The 17,900-nt window shown below is 44.2% G+C and overlaps 1 protein-coding gene across 3 annotated transcripts; it reads left to right on the forward strand.

The window, feature by feature from the left end:
- Window positions 1-722: 722 nt before the first annotated feature.
- acss2 (acyl-CoA synthetase short chain family member 2) lies at window positions 723-17,402 on the forward strand. Of its 3 annotated transcripts, none has more exons than XM_058050843.2 (19): window positions 723-1,395; window positions 2,134-2,329; window positions 6,577-6,668; window positions 6,744-6,847; window positions 6,923-6,995; window positions 7,147-7,222; window positions 7,313-7,418; window positions 7,587-7,634; window positions 10,347-10,484; window positions 10,542-10,712; window positions 12,492-12,625; window positions 12,718-12,850; window positions 12,938-12,994; window positions 13,068-13,148; window positions 13,240-13,348; window positions 13,431-13,499; window positions 16,086-16,262; window positions 16,755-16,829; window positions 16,916-17,402. In XM_058050843.2, the coding sequence occupies exons 1-19, from the start codon at window positions 1,269-1,271 to the stop codon at window positions 17,041-17,043; spliced, it is 2,094 nt and encodes a 697-aa protein (XP_057906826.2). In that variant the 5' UTR covers window positions 723-1,268; the 3' UTR covers window positions 17,044-17,402. The 3 variants fall into 3 exon arrangements, with proteins under 3 accessions (XP_057906826.2, XP_057906827.2, XP_057906828.2); XM_058050844.2 differs by having other exon boundaries at window positions 7,590-7,634; XM_058050845.2 differs by lacking the exon at window positions 7,587-7,634.
- Window positions 17,403-17,900: the final 498 nt, after the last annotated feature.

The following is a 17,900-nucleotide window of genomic DNA, read 5'->3' on the forward strand; positions in this document are numbered from 1 at the left end:
TAACCCACATCAACCCTGCTTCCGAACAGAACCTGTGTCTGAGCCATCGGTGCCGTTGTGTCTCCTTTTATTGGCCCCATATCAGAATATTACGTTCATGGGAGCTTTATGGCTGCTTTGTACTGAAGCATAATGGTAAGCTACCATTGAGCTGTAGGCTGTCTTTAAACATTTCACACTTTAACCTACATTTAATTGGCAAAGCAAAACTTTAGACACCCCGGTTTTAAAGGAAACTTGCACTTTTTAAAAATGTTGCCCATCATTCACAACCCTGATGTGAAACAACACTTTTCTTTCCATTTTGTTCTAACAAGAGAAAAAAATTCAATTTATTTCACGAGTTCAATTGAAAAAGTGAGTCATACACGCACTGAAATTTTAGCGTATTAATTTAGTCATTATAGCTCTTTGCTAGTAAAAGCCCACTTTGTCCCAAAAAATTGAAAAACTTTCCAATAGCTGTACTAATCAGCAAATTAATTGCAAAAACGCCTTGAGGCTTTAAATGGTCTCATTTTCCAATTATACTTTCTAATATTAACCGCATATTTTATATACTAATTGGGTTGGTATTTTTCCAATGATGTTCACATGTTGGAAAGGAGCCAGCTCCTTTTATGCAAGGGACATTACTATTTGTCGTATAATCAAAAACGAGTTGTGCAAATTCGGAGCTTCTAACCCTGTCATTGAAGGCACCGTAACCGCGATTGGCTGCTGCTGAAAGGCCAAGGAGAGTTCACTGCCTCACATTAATGTAACTGCTCCTCCCCGAAAGGGGGACTAAAGTAGACTTTGTCTAGCACCACGACTCTCCGCAAGGACTCGGCCAACATCTCCCCTTCCGGTCCGTGCATCCATAGCTCAACGAGCCATATAAAAGTGTCTTTTTGCAGCAAAGGGAACCCCCAGGGAATGAACGACGAGACCTCTTATCGGCGCGTGAATGCATCTCGCTATAGTTAGCTTAGCCTAGCTTAGCTGCCCTCCACAAAGCGACATTCACCTTCGCGTTCGGCGTCCTTTCTTGCGCCAGTCGACGAGCTAGAGGACCCGGAAGCACTCACAGAGGAACACTTTCTAGCGAATCATCCCAGGAAAAGTCAACAAACCCACCAAGAGAAGTGGGAGGTGTCGCTAGCTTCGTAAGCTAGCGCCCGCTCGCCGTGATTGAGTGTCCCTGAAGACCCGAGCAGGTCAAGCCTGTTTGTCCACATCTCTTCGGCATCTGGAGGACGTAGAGAAGCTCTTGAGTTCCTCCGGAGATGATTCCCGACAAGGCGCCTAAGGAAGATGTCTTTTACGGGGCTGAGGAGATGCGGAGGAGCGCTCACGTCCCCAACTTTGACAAGTATAAAGACATGTACATGCAGTCCATAGAGGACCCTGACAGTAAGTCCACACTATTGACATGTGCAAATGCTTTTGCATCACAAATACATATCTATTTTCTCAAAAGCTATAGCACATGGTTGCAATAATAAACAATAAGTCACAATTTAAAATAATTTTTAAAAGTAGGATTATTAAGATAAAAATAACAATATTCCCTGAAAAATGCACAGTACATTCATAATACATGCAATGTACCAATAAGAATACAGTTACATTATTAAGAAGGACATGGTTTTTAAACACAAAAAATGCCTATCATTTGTAGTTACATGTTTTGCTGTTCATGTTTTTCTTGCTCTCTTTTGCAAATGCCTTACGAGCAATTATGCAAATGGATGATAACATCACTTCCTGCCCCCAGCTCACCACCAGAGCAAATAGATTGCAGTCCTGTGGGAAACAGCGGTCTGTTATAATAGAAGCAGCAGCAGGTAGTAGACATGGAGAGTGAATAAGACATAATTATGACTTGTGCTTCAGCGCTCAGAGACAGGAAGTGACGTTGGGGATTCAGAGTTGAGTTTTAGCTTAACCTCCAATGAAAGTCTGTTGAACAGGTCTGGTGCTTGTGTGTCTCACCCAGCATTGCAGTTACATTACTGACATCTAGTGACCAATGTAGATATCATCACAACATTGTGAAATTGGTTCTAAAATGACCAATTTAAATTTTTTAAACAGGCCGCCTTAATGAAACGCCATGGGAGGTCTGAACTTTCCATCTTCTGCCTGCAGAATTCTGGGGGGATGTGGCCAAGGACTTCTTCTGGAAGACCAAACACACGGGACGCTTCCTGGACTACAACTTTGACGTGACCAAAGGGGAAATCTTCATCAAGTGCATGGAGGGAGCATCCACCAACATCTGCTACAACGTCCTCGACCGCAACGTCCACGAGAGAAAGCTGGGGGACAAAGTGGCCTTCCACTGGTCAGTAAGCGCCACAACCAACCAGTCATGGTCTTTCATTGCTAACTACTGGCTTTGCATGCACATTGCACACCTTTTTTATCTCTATGCAAAACCCTAGCTGATTAGAAACGTTTTAAGGCGCATGCAGAGCTAAATATGTATATGGATGTTATTTCATTCATTAAAACCATGCACAGAGGTTGCCTACAGCCACACCTATTAATGCCATTGGTTTTCCACACGGTGCTAATTGGACACCTTGGTGAAATATTAAGATAAGCCTTTAGTCGTCCCTCAGTGGGGAAATTTGTAATTTGTAAATATGTTAATTTCTAAATCATTGCTGTTTGTAGCATGTACGTTGCCTTACTAAAGTAGCTTTACGTAGGTACTAAACAAGGATAATTGCAAGATCTGGGCTACAATCAGAAAATTTTGGCTCTGAGAGTGAGAGTAAAGAGGCAAACACAAAAATGAAGCTGTGGTAGTACCTTATATTATAATGTGCAATACAAACATATCTAGATAGGAATGGCCATCCACAAACATAAATTCCCAATAGCAATTGTAGTGAAATCAATATACAATGCAGTGCATTCAGTCAACATACAAAAGAAGGCTGGGGACGAACAGTCCTGGGGCAGACGACAACAGCTGAATGGCCCAGCAATTGAGTGTCCAGAGGGTCAAGGGTGAGGAAGGGAATTGAGTTTATATGGAAGGGCCAATGAGCATTGAGCAACACGAGCCTCCTACCGGCCTGACCAGAGCAGGTGGATGCCAGCTCCTCATGTAAGATTCCGGGCTTCAAGCTTTAGGCAGGGTTGCCTTAGTGCACAGTTCCTAGCTCGCCATCTCAACCTGGCCAATTCCGTAGTTCTATCAAAGCAACACTGCGTTGCGCCGGTGGACGCCCCCTGCAGCAACTCTTTCCAAGCGTGTCCCTCACAGCTACAGGTGTGCAATCCCTTCTGGATTATATACATTATATACAACACTGATTGGGGGCGCACCGTCACATGACCTAGTGACGGAGAGACATCGCACTCACGGGTAATTTAATTAATAATAATAATAATAGAAATACAACAATAATAATAAAACTTGGTTGGTATCTGGGTTACATTTTTGTGGTTGAATACGGCCCATTATTAGTCAAAAACATGTTTAGGCAAAATGGTTGGCAATCGTTGCCTCACTGAAGCATTTTCAATAATAAAAAATGCTAAATGAACTAAAATGCAAATGTGTGTAGTATTCTACATTGCCCACTAGGTGTCATGTTACATTGATGAGACATTAGCCACTGCAGGAAGTACTGCCCAGAAACCAGGAGTAAAAAAGGAACAATAAGAAGGAACTCTCCCGAAGCTAACATGCAAATTTTATCATGTCTACTATGTTGGGTAGTAGGCGTGTAAAGGTGCCTATAAGGCTGTTATTTTGGGTCTCCAAAGCTGTTAAAATCATATTTAGAAGATTGTAAACAGGTTGTCTGTGCTCTATGACAATATGCATTTATACATAAGGAATCTGGCAAGTGGTTGGCATGTTTGCTTGGGTTTGAATCTCAGTTTGAGTTTGCATGTTTTCCCTGTGCATGCGAGGCTTTTCCCCTAACAAAGTCAGCTGAGGTAGGCTCCAGCATACCCGTGACCCTGGCGAGGATAAGCGGCGTACAAAATGGTTGGGTCATCACAGTCTGGTGATGTCAGCTGTGTAAAGCAAACTCGGCTGTAAAATGGGTGCTGTTCAGACTTGGCGGCTGATAACGGAGGACAGCAGGTCAGCACGTACACGGCGTGGAGAGGCTTTACTGCGCTTTTTAAATGGAACCTCAAATCCATTTGGCCTGAAAAAACACAGAGGAGCCATAATGCTCAATAAGCAGGGCATGGACATTGTGGTTCATGTTTGGATTCTTCTTATTTTGATCTGCTGGACATCATCCAAATTATCCAATTTCCTGATTTATTGACTCCAAATCCAAATTTATTGCTTCATCTACGTACGCCAGTGATGCACAGTCACAGAAAAATGTCTGGGATTCAACAGAGTTGAATCTCTAATTTCCCTTCCAAATCAAAACTCCACTTTGTCCCAGTGAGAAGCACATTTCTCAACTGTGCTATTTTTTTCCACAACAGTGTCAAGGAAATGCGTTCTTGCATCACTCGATGAGTGACGGCCTCGCCTGCGAGTGCCTTGAAGCTTGTGCCTTCGCACCTTGCAGACCAGAACACTGCAGTTGAACTTTGTACTTCACTTTCTCTTCTCGGTTGGCCAACAGTTTTGTGGATAAATGTCTACTTTTTGACTCGCGGGCCACATTGATTTAACATTGACGGGGGGCCAGTCTATATATTTTACACATATAATTCTAACAGTCCACCTGGAATTATTGTATCTGGAAAAGTGTCATGCATCCTGCTATATGTGCTTATGTCCCTTTTTTTCAGGAGCACTTTGTAAAAAGCAGACCACATCAAATAACCAGATTGATAAAAAAGCTACCTAAAAGATCAAAAGGTTGGCCCAAGCCATGATGCCGAGTTGTATGTTAAGTTTCAATGAAATACTTTGGAAAGAACCGGCGGCCTGTATTACACACTTCGTGGGCCGGATGTGGCCCCCGGGCTGTAGTTTGCCCACCCCTTTCTTAGTGTGAGTCTGACTACCCTATGGAGGAAACTCATTTCAGCCGCTTGTTTCATTCCGCCATCTCCTTCTTTCAGTCACGACCCAAAGCTCATGACCGTAGGTGAAGGTGGGAACATAGATGGGAGGCGGGGGGACACGACGGTCCAGTACAGCCACCACATTACTGCAGACAATGCACTGATCCGTCTGTCTCCCACCTTCCCTCACTTGTGAAAAAAGGCACCAAGATACTTCAACTCCTCCACCTGGGGCAGGACCTCATTCCCAACCCGGAGGGAGCACTCCACCCTTTTCCGACTGAGAACATGGCCTCGGATTTGGAGGTGCCGAGTCTCATCCTAGAAATGCAAACCATCCCAGTAAACGCTGAAGGTCGCAGCCCGAAAAGGCCATAAGGACCACATCATCTGCAAATAGCAGAGATGAGATTCTAAGGCCCCCGAACCGGGCTCCCTCAACACTTTGGCTGCGCCTAGAAATTCTGTCAGAATCGGTGACAAAGGGCAGCCTTGGCGAAGGCCAACGTTTACCGGAAACAGGCTAGACTTACGACTGGCAATGCAAACCAGGCTCCTATCCCGTTTGTACAAGGACCGGGTAGCATGTAGTAGCGCGCCATCAATCCTGTACTCCCGGAGCACCCCCCAAAGAGCACCACGAGGGACACGGGCGAATGCCTTTTCCAAGTCCACAAAGCATCCACATGTAGCAGTCCACAAGTAGACCGGTTGGGCAAACTTCCATGCACCCTCGTGATGGTGTAGAGCTGGTCCAGTGTTCCGCCACCAGGACGAAAACCGCATTTGACCTCTTGTAGCAAAGGTTCGACCAACGGCCATGCCCTTCTCTCCAGCACCCTGGAATAGACTTTCCCAGGGAGGCTGAGGAGTGTGATCCCCCTATAGTGGGATACCCCAGCCACAGCAATGGAACTGTCGGCATACGTGTCCTCACTCTGCTTCCTCTATGGAATGTATGTCAGTGGGATTGAGAAGTTATTCTGTCCACTGTCCAACTACATCCTCAGTTGAGGTCAGCAGGACCCTGTCCACATTGTAAACAGTGTGGACCGGGCACTGCTTCCCCTTTCTGAGGTGTCGGACGGTTTGCCAGAACCTCTTCAAGGCCGAGCGAAGGCCTCACCAAATTTGTCCCACACCCGAGTTTTTGCCTCGACCACCACCGCTTGGCCCACTTGGCCTCGTGTTATCATGCACAGAAAAGGGGAAAAGGCTACACGGTGAGATGCCTTTTCACTTCCTGGTTGCTGTGCAACGAGTACAGTATTGCAATGGGACAGATGCATGCCAAGCTCTTATAAAATGCACTTCTGCCACTTGTTTCACCTGGCCGTTTCTCCTGCGTAAAACTGCACCAAACATGATCTCTTCTATTGTGCAGTTACATCATCACCTCGCCTTTTGTGTTTGGGAGCGAATGAGTCAGTAAATAGTTTTAGTTAAAAGGGAAATATCTCATTTTGTGGTCTTATTTAGAGCATTTTAATATAAAATATAAATGTACGCATTATTTGCATGCATGCACGTTCCTCCTCTTTTTGTAGTATTCTTAGTTTAATATTTCAGTATTTTTCCGTCTTGCAGGGAAGGCAACGAGCCCGGCGATGAGTTGACTGTGACGTACAGAGAGCTCCTGCACAGCGTCTGCCGCTTTGCCAATGTGCTGAAATCACAGGGTACTTTTTAACCCCCCCCCTTCTCCTGCCCAATAACCCTGGCTTGAGAGCACAACTGTCATGTGTGTGCTGCAGGCGTGAGGAAAGGCGACCGCGTGGCCATCTACATGCCCATGGTGGTGGAGCTGGTGGTGGCCATGTTGGCCTGCGCTCGCATCGGAGCCGTGCACTCCATTGTGGTAAGTCGGGAAGGGGGAGCTGGGTCTGGGAGCCCGGGAAAAGGAAGTCCCTGACGCAAACGCCAAGTGTCACAGTTTGCAGGTTTCTCCGCCGAGTCGCTGTGTGAGAGGATCATGGACTCTCAGTGTTCACTGCTCATCACTGCAGGTGAGTTGAGGCGTTTCCATGACGACACCACCTTGTACTCGGGTGCTACGAGCTACCAACCCCGCACCTGAGGCCTGTTCAGTGCAGGGAGTCCTAAGAAACTGGAAAACAATCAAGCACATTTGTCGTTCTAACACACACCTTCCTTCAGATGGCTTTTACAGAGGAGATAAGCTGATCAACCTCAAGCTCTTGGCTGATGAAGCATTGCAGAAGTGCAGAGACAAGTAAGCTGTGCACACACATTTGTGGCATGCCATTCATTTGGACCCTTTTTAGAAGCCCCTGTGTGTGTGTGTGTGTGTGTGTGTGTCCAGAGGCTTCCCGCTGGAGAGGTGCATCGTGTTGAAACATTTATCCAAAGAAGCACAAGAGACCTCACTCAGCTCTCCTCCTGCCAAAAGATCCTGTCCTGACCTGCAGGTAAAAGAAGTCCCTATTAATGCAAATGTAAATAGCCTAAATAACCAAGTGTATCTGAAGGCAACATTTTAACATCCTTAGTCGGCGTAAAAGTGCCCAAAGAAGCAAAGGCATTTTGAAAAGTAGCCACTTTGATTGTCTCCTGCTTCATGTCTTCCGTCCTCCCAGCAGGAAAAAGAGACGGGCAGAGTAAAGAAAACCCGTCCTGTTCCACAGGTACTTTCTCGTCCCTCTGGCAAAACCCTGCCACACTTTTTGTATTTTTGTTTTCCACGAGGAAGTGCAGGATTAGGAAAAAGCTGAAGCTGAAGGGTAAAAAGAGTAAGTCTTTTTGTTGTTAACAAACAGTACATAGTAGGTATACTTTTTACAAAAAAAAGAAAGACATTCTAATAAATAAGTAATAAACATTCAGATTTATTGTTTTTACCCAGCAACTTCATTTAAAAAAAATCCTGTGGTCTACCACAGTATCTGAAAACATGAAAAATGCCTTGTTGTCTCATTCGCTGGTTTTCACCTGGCTTGGTATCCAGCAGGTATCTGCAGCTGTGTGTCAGACGGTTGCCGTTTTATGGCAAGTAAATAGCACAGACCAGAGAACGTGTGTTAGGTACTTTCAGGTCATTACTTTTTATTTTGCCCAGGTCCACTGAAAAGAGCTCCACGACCCACTTTTGGGTCTCCACCCACCAGTTGAGATTCCCTGGTCTAATTAAAATGGTCGGTGGCAACAAGCAAGCTTCATGTGTTCAGATGCTGTCAGGCTTTCTCTTTCTATTCACTGGAGTCAAACTCACTAACACTTTTTTTCTCTTTTTGTACTTCATGTACTTTGTCACTCGCACTTTTCATCAAGCTTTGTTTCATTCGAGCAAAGTTTGGCTTCTTTTTTCTTTGCAACACAAAGATGGTTTTGTAGGGTGTCCCGATCTGGGGCCTGATTTAGAAAACATGGCGTAGAAATCGTACTAAAATGGCGTACACACAAAAATTCAGATTTATAAATCCATACGTACTCACACCTGCACACAATTTTCCCTTTAGAAATTACACTCCACCTACACGTTTCTGCAGCTAGATTCACCTCTCAACCCGCCCTGGACACACCCACATTTTACCATGAATGGTCCATGCTAAGTACCTCGTGGATGCTGCGGCCATATTTAATCAGCCTTGGTTGCATTTGGCTGGCTTCTTCTCAATCATGGCTGCTGAGAAGTCGAAGACGAAAAAGCCGAACTTCACCAAAACTGCGGTGGAGAGCTGTAGGCCATAAAAACATCATCATGGAGGACATAGCAGTGGGAGAACAAGAGGAAGATGAGGTGGACATCTTAGCTGGAGGCCATAAAAACATCATCATGGAGGACATAGCAGTGGTATAGCAGGGTGAGAATCAGGTGGACATCTTAGCTGGAGAGCTGAAGGCCATAAAAACATCATCATGGAGGACAGGAGGTTGCCACAGTCAACAGCGTCAGGGGAACGGGGCACACCGTGGTAGAAGTAAAACAATAGTAGTTGTTGATGATATACATGACATAGGCAACTAAAAACTGCCTTATTTTTTAGAAACTGTCCAAAGAAAAGTGATAAAAGGAGCACTAAGGATATTAGCTGTGTGTCTTGGAAACTTAATCCATGTGATGATTTTATAGCTAACCTGATTGTTTATGTTTGTTAATGTTATCATGACAATAACATCAAATGGTGACGTGAAGTGCTGCTTTGTGTTTTTAGTCAGGATATGTAATGCTCAGTGTCAAATAAATAACAAGACTTTCCTCACATGGTGGTCGCCAATAATGGCGTGATGTTTTCATGCCATGATGCATACATCTTTATTGGCTTCCACTGCATCTTTATTTCTACCATATGATTTCACTTCAGCACTTCTAATGTGTGGCCTTCTTGCCATGTCTCCAACATGGGCGTACGCCAACCACAAAGTTGGCCTATCGGCGCACACATTCTCATGCCAAGTTTATTTCTATAAATCACAACCTTTGTGTAGGAAGTTACGTACACAACTTTCAAGCCTGTTTTGTGCGAAGGCAAGTTTTATAAATGAGGCCCCTGGGGTTTATTTGACCGGAGCCAATCATGAGCTATGAAAAAAAGACTTGCAGGAGGTCATTAGTCAGTCTGACTCACTGTCATCTTACAAACATGAAACTCACCACACAGCAACTTAACACTCCAAAGGTACCCGAGGAAATATAAACTACAAGTACCAATATGAGTTTCAAGTAACAAACAGTTCCTTTATTATCTACCCATAATGCATTTCTGCCAGAACAGCAGTTCATTGGCAGACAAGTAGCACAGATGGATGGTGCTGCACTGCTACTTTGGTCCACCAGAGGGATTTCCAGTGGGTTAAGCTGCGTGCACTGACAGCTTGTGATTGAGAAAGCGATTGTTTCCTCACTGACTCGTGAACAAAACAGAATTAAAGCAATTAGAAGTGGTTCTGAAGTAAAGGAGATGTCACTGGATTAGACTGTATCCATTGATTAGCTATGCCACTGTATAAACCATCCAAGTGTAACATAAAAGTACTTTCTGGAATCAGGGACTGCTGTATTTGTCGGTGGTGGTAGTGTTTATGGTTTCTTCATGCTGCTGAAGACTACAAAGCATCCCTGACAACGGCAAATGGAACAATAGCATGGGTCCGAACTCAGAACCCTGAGGAACCACATGACTAACCTTTGCTTGCATGGTGCTTTCAAAGAGACATGAGCAGGAAGACGTGTTACCTTTTTAGCGTTCTCAACCTGCTCTCTTGCTTGTCTTTTTCACTGAATACTAACCTTCTTCCTGATATGAGGTTTGTAGCTTTTCCTCAGCTAGCTTTCTACTCTCCTTCCAGCTTATTCATCTTGTTTATGTGTTGAGATGATTCACAAAGATTTTTTTAAGGTGCCCTGGAACCCGGAAGTGGACAAGTGTTGGCACACGCTGATCGGTGACGCATCAGACGAGTGTGAACCAGAGTGGTGCGAGTCCGAAGATCCTCTTTTTATCCTCTACACCAGCGGCTCGACGGGCAAACCCAAGGTAACCCAAGATGAGTACTTCCTCGCTGGAACACCACCTAGTAACGCGCCTCTACAGGGTGTCCTCCACACGGTCAGCGGCTACATGCTCTACACCGCCACCACCTTCAAGCTGGTCTTCGACCACCAGCCAGACGACGTCTACTGGTGCACGGCCGACATCGGCTGGATCACCGGACACTCATACATCACATACGGCCCGCTTGCGAATGGCGCCACCAGCGTCTTGGTGAGTGGGAAGTGGCGCCAGGATGACCTCGACATCCTCAAACAGAAAAGGCTTGCTAATTAGAAGCAGGTCTAAAAATGGTAACAGCTGTAGGCTATAGGCAACCTCCTGAACCTGCTGAGGCTTCATCTACCTCTGCCTGCACTTTAAAATATTAGTGTTGGTGTGAAAGTCATGCCATACAGTCAATGTGGCGCCATTAACCCTTAGATGCATAAGTGGGTCAAAAATGACCCGGTCAGGTTGTTTTCTTGAAATATCTTCGTAATGAAAAATGTCATCATTTCATATTCCAAAAACTTGTTTTTGATATCATGCCATTCACATTTTTAACTTACCTTTTATACATTTTAAGAAATTTTTGATTTTGTGTTACTACCCCAACCTTCCATAAGTGGGTCAAAAATGACCCGGTCAGGTTGTTTTCTTGAAATATCTGCGTAATGAATTTTTTTCATCATTTCATATTCCAGCTATTCCTCAAAAAACATGTTTTTGATATCATGCCATTCACATTTTTAACTTACCTTTAAGTAACACACAATGGATCCTCACATTTACTATTGTTGTACGGGGTCATTTTCTTTTTCAAAGATGTAAAAAAGTGAAATATTAAGATGTTTCTAACATGAAATCATTCTTGTGTGGTCCTAAGTATAATACTAAATATCATACAAGTGATTATTCCTAACCAAAAGGGCAAAATTGGCATAAAAATGCATTGATTCTAGTATGGGTCATTTTTGACCCACTTATGGAAGAGTGTAGGGTCCAGTCACTCGTGCATCTAAGGGTTAATGCTGATTCAGCAGCTCCGCTGTTGCCGTGTTGTGCTAATATATCGCTGTGAGTGAGCATGTGATCAACAGCAGCTATGTAACAAACCAGCTTGAACCTCGCCCAGCAACATGCTGTACAGTACAGGAAACGCATGTGGCTCACACCGGTACACTATACCTGTACCGTCTAGTGGTTCAAATGTGAATTACACCTCGGCAATCATTCATGAAAAAATGGGGCATCTTGGGGCGAGAGGCCTCAGTCCACCCTGGACTGGTGGCCAGCCAATCACAGGGCACATATAGACAAACAACCATGCCCACCCACATTCATACCTATGGACAACTTCATTCATTCATTCATTTTCTACGGCTTTTAACTTGGAGTGGCCAATTAACCTAGCATGTTTTTGGAATGGGTGAGGAAACCGGAGTACCTGGAGAAAAAAGCAAATATTTCCCTAACTTTCTTCCATAATAGCGGGATAGAATATGGATGGATTGATGGATATTAAATAATAATGCCCCCCACACACATTTTCCAAAAATTAGAACTTTATTTAGTTTTTTTCTCATTGTGTGACGTTTTTTCTTTAATATTTCACTTTTTTGCTACTAAAATGTCAATGTATTCTTGTAAAATTGCCAATAGAATCCAACATTTTATTCCTTAATAATTTACCTTTATTCTCATAAAATGACTTGTTTTTTTAAATTTTTTTTCAACTTAAAATTTTTTTTTCCCTAATTACTGTATGACTTTATTTCCGCAATATTTTGACTTTTTTCTCATCACATTCAAACTTTGTTTTCCCCAAAATGACAACCTTTTGTTGTTTCATATTTCAACTTCATGGGACTAAAATGCTGTTATTTTTAGAATGTGATGCAGGCTGGACCCCGCCGCCCCCCGTGTTGTGCAGTATAGAAAATACAAATGAGTTTTTATGTATAGGTAGCGTGTTTGCCACTGGTAGCTAACGTGTCACGTGTGTGACAGTTTGAAGGTCTTCCCACGTACCCGGATGTGAGCCGCATGTGGGAGGTTGTGGACAAATACCACGTGAGCAAGTTCTACACGGCGCCCACCGCCATCAGGCTCCTGATGAAGTACGGCAACGAGCCCGTGCAGAAGTGAGCAGCACACCCACCCGCCCGTCGTCGTCGTAGGCATGTTTTCAGCAGCGCCTTAGAGCTTCTTCCCGCCTCTCTCTCCCCGTGTGCAGGTACAAGCGAGACTCTCTGAAGGTTTTGGGCACGGTCGGAGAGCCCATCAACCCTGAGGCCTGGCAGTGGTACTTCACTGTGGTGGGAGACCGGAGATGTCCCATCGTTGACACCTTCTGGCAGACGGAGACTGTAAGTCCTTGGCTCTGCCGCCCCCTGCTGGGCGCATGCTGTACTTGCTCTGTGGGTGGTATCAAAGTCCTGTTTTGTGTCTTACAGGGTGGACATGTCCTGACTCCTCTGCCTGCGGCCACGCCCATGAAGCCGGGCTCTGCTGTGAGTACGAATCTCCCTTCACTCCACGCATGTCACAGCATGAAAAGACGTGAACCATTTTGTCCCTTTACAGACCTTCCCCTTCTTTGGGGTTGTGCCGGCCATCCTGAACGAGTCGGGCGAGGTGCTGGAGGGTCCGAGTGAAGGCTATCTGGTCAGAAGCGATCACCCTCGGCGCAGAAAGACGCCTCTGCAGGTTCGAGGAAGTCCACTGATGTCTCTCACCCCTTCCTTTCCACAAACAGGTGTTCAAGCAGCCGTGGCCCGGCGTGATGAGGACAGTGTACGGAAACCACGGCAGGTTCGAGAGCACCTACTTTAACAAGTTTCCGGGATACTACGTGACTGGAGACGGTGAGAGGCCGTGGAGACGGTGCTGGTGGCTGAGCGCATCACGGTGCTGAGGAGATTTCTTGTTTTTTCTTTGAATGCGCAGGCTGCCGCAGAGACAAGGATGGATACTACTGGATCACCGGGAGGATAGACGACATGCTCAACGTCTCAGGTGACCACCCAGGACAGCACTGGTAACATGAAATACTCAGAAAGCCACAAGGAAATATAGCAAATATTACATCCATCTAATCCAACTCACCACCAGGTGGTGATCAGTTGACAGCTCAGCCCCTCTCTTCAACCGTGTGTCCAAAACATGTGGATGCAGGTCTGATGATACGACTACAAAGTCGATCATAGACCTGCGGCCTCGGGTGTCCTGGTGCCATGTGCACTTATGGACATCCCTATGTTCGAACATGGTGTTACTTATGGACAAGTATCTCAAATATCTCAACCTCTCTCACAAGTTCAGGCTCTTTCCCCACCAGAGAAATGTAAATTTGAAAATTGTAGAATAGAAATGATTAATTCATTCATTTTCAACCGCTTTTTCCTCACGAGGGTCGCGGGGGGTGCTGGAGCCTATCCCAGCTGTCTTTGGGCTAGATGCGAGGTACACCCCTGGACTGGTGGCCAGCCAATCACAGGGCACATATAGACAAACAACCATTCACACTCACATTCATCGCTATGGACAATTTGGAGTCACCAATTAACCTAGCATGTTTTTGGAATGTGGGAGGAAACCGGAGTACCCGGAGAAAACCCACGCATGCACGGGGAGAACATGCAAACTCCACACAGAGATGGCCGAGGGTGGAATTGAACCCTGGTCTTCTAGCTGTGAGGTCTGCACGCTAACCACTAGACCCTAATAGAAATTATTAACTAAGAAATGTATATAAAGACATTCCATTTAAAAAACATACAGTGCATCCGGAAAGTATTCACAGCGCTTCACTTTTTCCACATTTTGTCATGTTACAGCCTCATTCCAAACTGTATTAAATTAATCTCTTACCTCAAAATTCTACACAAACTACCATTATGACAATGTGAAAAAAATTGTTTTGACTTTTTTTGAATTTATTAAAAATAGAAAACATTTACATAAGTATTCACAGCCATCTTTTTTCCACTGATCATCCTTGAGATCTTTCTACAGCTTAATTGGAGTCCACCTGCAGTAAATTCAGTTGATTGGACATGATTTGGAAATATAATAACTGTCTATATAAGGTCCCACAGTTGACTGTGCATGTCAGAGCACAAACACCAAGCATGAAGTCAAAAGAACTGTCTGTAGACCTGCGAGACAGGATTGTCTTGAGGCACAAATCTGGGGAAGGATACAGAAACATTTCTGCTGCTTTGAAGGTCCCAATGAGCACAGTGGCCTCCATTATTCGTAAATGGAAGACGTTTGGAACCACCAGGACTCTTCCTAGAGCTGGCCGGCCTTCTAAACTGAGCGATCGGGGAAGAAGGGCCTTAGTCAGGGAGGTGACCAAGGCCCCGATGGTCACTCTGTCAGAGCTCCAGCGTTCCTCTGTGGAGAGAGGAGAGCCTTCCAGAAGGACAACCATCTCTGCAGCAATCCACCAATCAGGCCTGTATGGTAGAGTGGCCAGACGAAAGCCACTCCTTAGTAAAAGGAACATGGCAGCCCGTCTGGAATTTGCCAAAAAGCACCTGAATGACTCTCAGACCATGAGAAACAAAATTCTCTGGTCTGATGAGACAAAGATTGAACTCTTTGGTGTGAATGCCAGGCGCCATGTTTGGAGGAAACCAGGCACTGCTCATCACCAGGCCAATACCATCCCTACAGTGAAGCATGGTGGTGGCAGCATCATGCTGTGGGGATGTTTTTCAGCAGCAGGAACTGGCAGACTAGTCAGGATAGAAGGAAAATGAATGCAGCAATATATAGAGATATCCTGGATGAAAACCTGCTCCAGAGCGCTCTTGACCTCAGTAGACTGGTCATGTACCTTGACCATATAGACAGTAGACATTAGCACACAGCCAAGATCTCAAAAGATTGGCTTCAGAACCACTCCGTGAATGTCCTGGAGTGGCCCAGCCAGAGTCCAGACTTGAATCCGATCGAACATCTCTGGAGAGATCTGAAAATGGCTGTGCACAGACGTCTCCCATCCAACCTGATGGAGCTTGAGACTTATTGCAAAGAAGAATGGGCAAAACTGCCTAAAGATAGGTGTGCTAAACTTGTGGGATCATATTCAAAAAGACTTGAGGCTGTAATTGCTGCCAAAGGTGGATCAACAAAGTATTAAGCAAAGGCTGTGAATACTTATGTAAATGTGATTTTTTTGTTTTATACTTTTAATAAATTCAAAACATGTCAAAAAAACCTTTTTTCACATTGTCATAATGGAGTATTTTGTGTAGAATTTTGAGGTAAGAGATTAATTTAATACAGTTTGGAATGAGGCTGTAACATGACAAAATGTAGAAAAAGTGAAGCGCTGTGAATACTTTCCGGATGCACTGTATATAAAATGTGTGTGTCATATTGTGGGGTATTTTTATTTCAAGTACCAAAAATGTATATTTATAATTGCCTAATATATACTATTGATATGTAGAAAATGTGTACAATGTACAAACATGACATAAAATGATGATCATTAACGGTGCTTAGCTTCTTTTTACATTTGCATGACAGTTGGGAATGTCAGAAACCCTGCCTGGTAAATCTTTGACGAGCCTCTGTCGGCCGCTGCAGGTCACCTGCTGAGCACGGCGGAGGTGGAGTCGGCGCTGGTGGAGCACGAGGCGGTCGCCGAGGCCGCCGCGGTGGGCCGGCCGCATCCCGTCAAAGGGGAGAGCCTGTACTGCTTCGTCACGCTGAGCGACGGTGTTGTGTTCGACCGCGGGCTGGAGGCCCAGCTTAAAAAGCAAGGTGGGTTCCTGATGACTTCATTTCTTGTCAAGTTTGAAGTGTATTATATGATTATACAGGATTTCTTATTTCATACTGAATCATTTTTCTTTTTCATGTCATTTCATTCATTTTTTATGTGTTATGAATTACATGTTACACTACATTACATATTCATACAAATATTTGATTTATTTATTTGCTATTTTTCAATGTTTTATTCCATTTTTCCAAACATCCCTAATAAACATTAGATATATTTTATTTTGAATGTTTGATCGTTCATATACTTACTTTAAGTAAGTAAGATTTCATGTTAAATCCTTTTCAAATTAATTGCATTTAAAAAAATTGATTGACTATTTACATTTGTCTTTTTATGTAATGATAATATTTTTCAAATGTATTTTACAAATTTTATAATTTCAGTACTATTCAAATATTATCAATTGAGTGCATTTTGGGCACTTTGGGTGCTTTTTATTGAGCTTTATCACGTCCTGTGGTTGACAGTGAGGGAGAAGATTGGCGCCATTGCCACGCCAGACTACATCCAGGACGCACCGGGACTCCCCAAAACCAGATCAGGTATCTGAGGAAATAATGTGACTCGGAATAAAAGGGGTTAAATGAAGACCACAATCATGATGGCCGTGCTCTGGCGTCCCCTGCAGGGAAGATCATGCGGCGTGTGCTTCGTAAGATTGCCAGCGGTGAGAAGGAGCTGGGCGACATCTCCACGTTGGCCGACTCGTCTGTGGTGGAGCAGCTTTTCCAGAACAGGTGCTGTGTGGCCGTGTGACCTGGGGGCAGACCAGACCAGGACAGACCTGGACAGGACAGGACAGGGCAGAAAGCCACCCCATCAGGACTCATGACATCAGCGAACAAAGCTAACGTTGCATAGAGGAATTATTCCAATACAACAACAAAAATAATACCAGTGTTTTAAAAACCATGAAAAATGATGATTAAGACCGTCTTGATTTTACACATTCATTTGTCTCGTCAATGTGGCGTGCATTTGTATGTTTTGGGAATCTCATTTTTTTTTTACTTTTATTTTCGCTCTCATCTTTTTGAAGCTTGTATGATTTCTGGTATTTGTTTTTTCAAATGGGAAAGAAATTATTTCTGAAAAAAAAATTAAAAAGCAATCGTGGAAAGAGTACTTTTGTTTTGCATTTTATGCAGATTTGACCGCGTTAGCTCGGACTGTGGCTCGGAGTGGGCGGGTGTTCATGACTGCTTATGGAGTCATGAACACTGACCTTGAGTGTGGCCTGCACTTCTTTGGATGTTGTTGTAGGGTCTTTTGTGACCTGTCGGATGAGTCGTGGCTGTGCTCTTTGGGTCATTTGGGTTGGCCGGCCAGTCCTGGGAAAGTTCACCACTGTTCCATGTTTTGGCCATTTGTGGGTAATGGCTCTCACTCTGGTTGGCTGGAGTCCCAAGCCTTGAGAAATGGCTTTCTCTCAAGTAAATGTTTTCAGGTGTGTTGTCATTCTCTAATGTTTACATTTGCAGTACTTTGCAGAAAAATATTCCATAAAATTCCATAAATCTATACATTGTTGAACTTCCATAGAACCTGAGAGAACACTGTGTATGTCATCAGCATGAAACTTAATATACCAAATGGTACAAAAACTGAATCCA

The sequence above is a fragment of the Doryrhamphus excisus genome, linkage group LG15, assembly GCF_037039965.1.
Source record: "Doryrhamphus excisus strain RoL-2023G ecotype Guam linkage group LG15, RoL_Dexc_Guam_v1.1, whole genome shotgun sequence".
Taxonomy (NCBI): Eukaryota; Metazoa; Chordata; class Actinopteri; order Syngnathiformes; family Syngnathidae; genus Doryrhamphus; species Doryrhamphus excisus.

Excerpts from the sequence above, each read along its gene's own strand:
- acss2 (XM_058050843.2), top strand. The coding sequence starts at position 1,269 with ATGATTCCCGACAAGGCGCCTAAGGAAGATGTCTTTTACGGGGCTGAG. Across the intron at positions 6,996-7,146 it reads TTCACTGCTCATCACTGCAG|ATGGCTTTTACAGAGGAGAT; the intron begins GTGAGTTGAGGC and ends ACCTTCCTTCAG. Across the intron at positions 7,223-7,312 it reads TTGCAGAAGTGCAGAGACAA|AGGCTTCCCGCTGGAGAGGT; the intron begins GTAAGCTGTGCA and ends GTGTGTGTCCAG.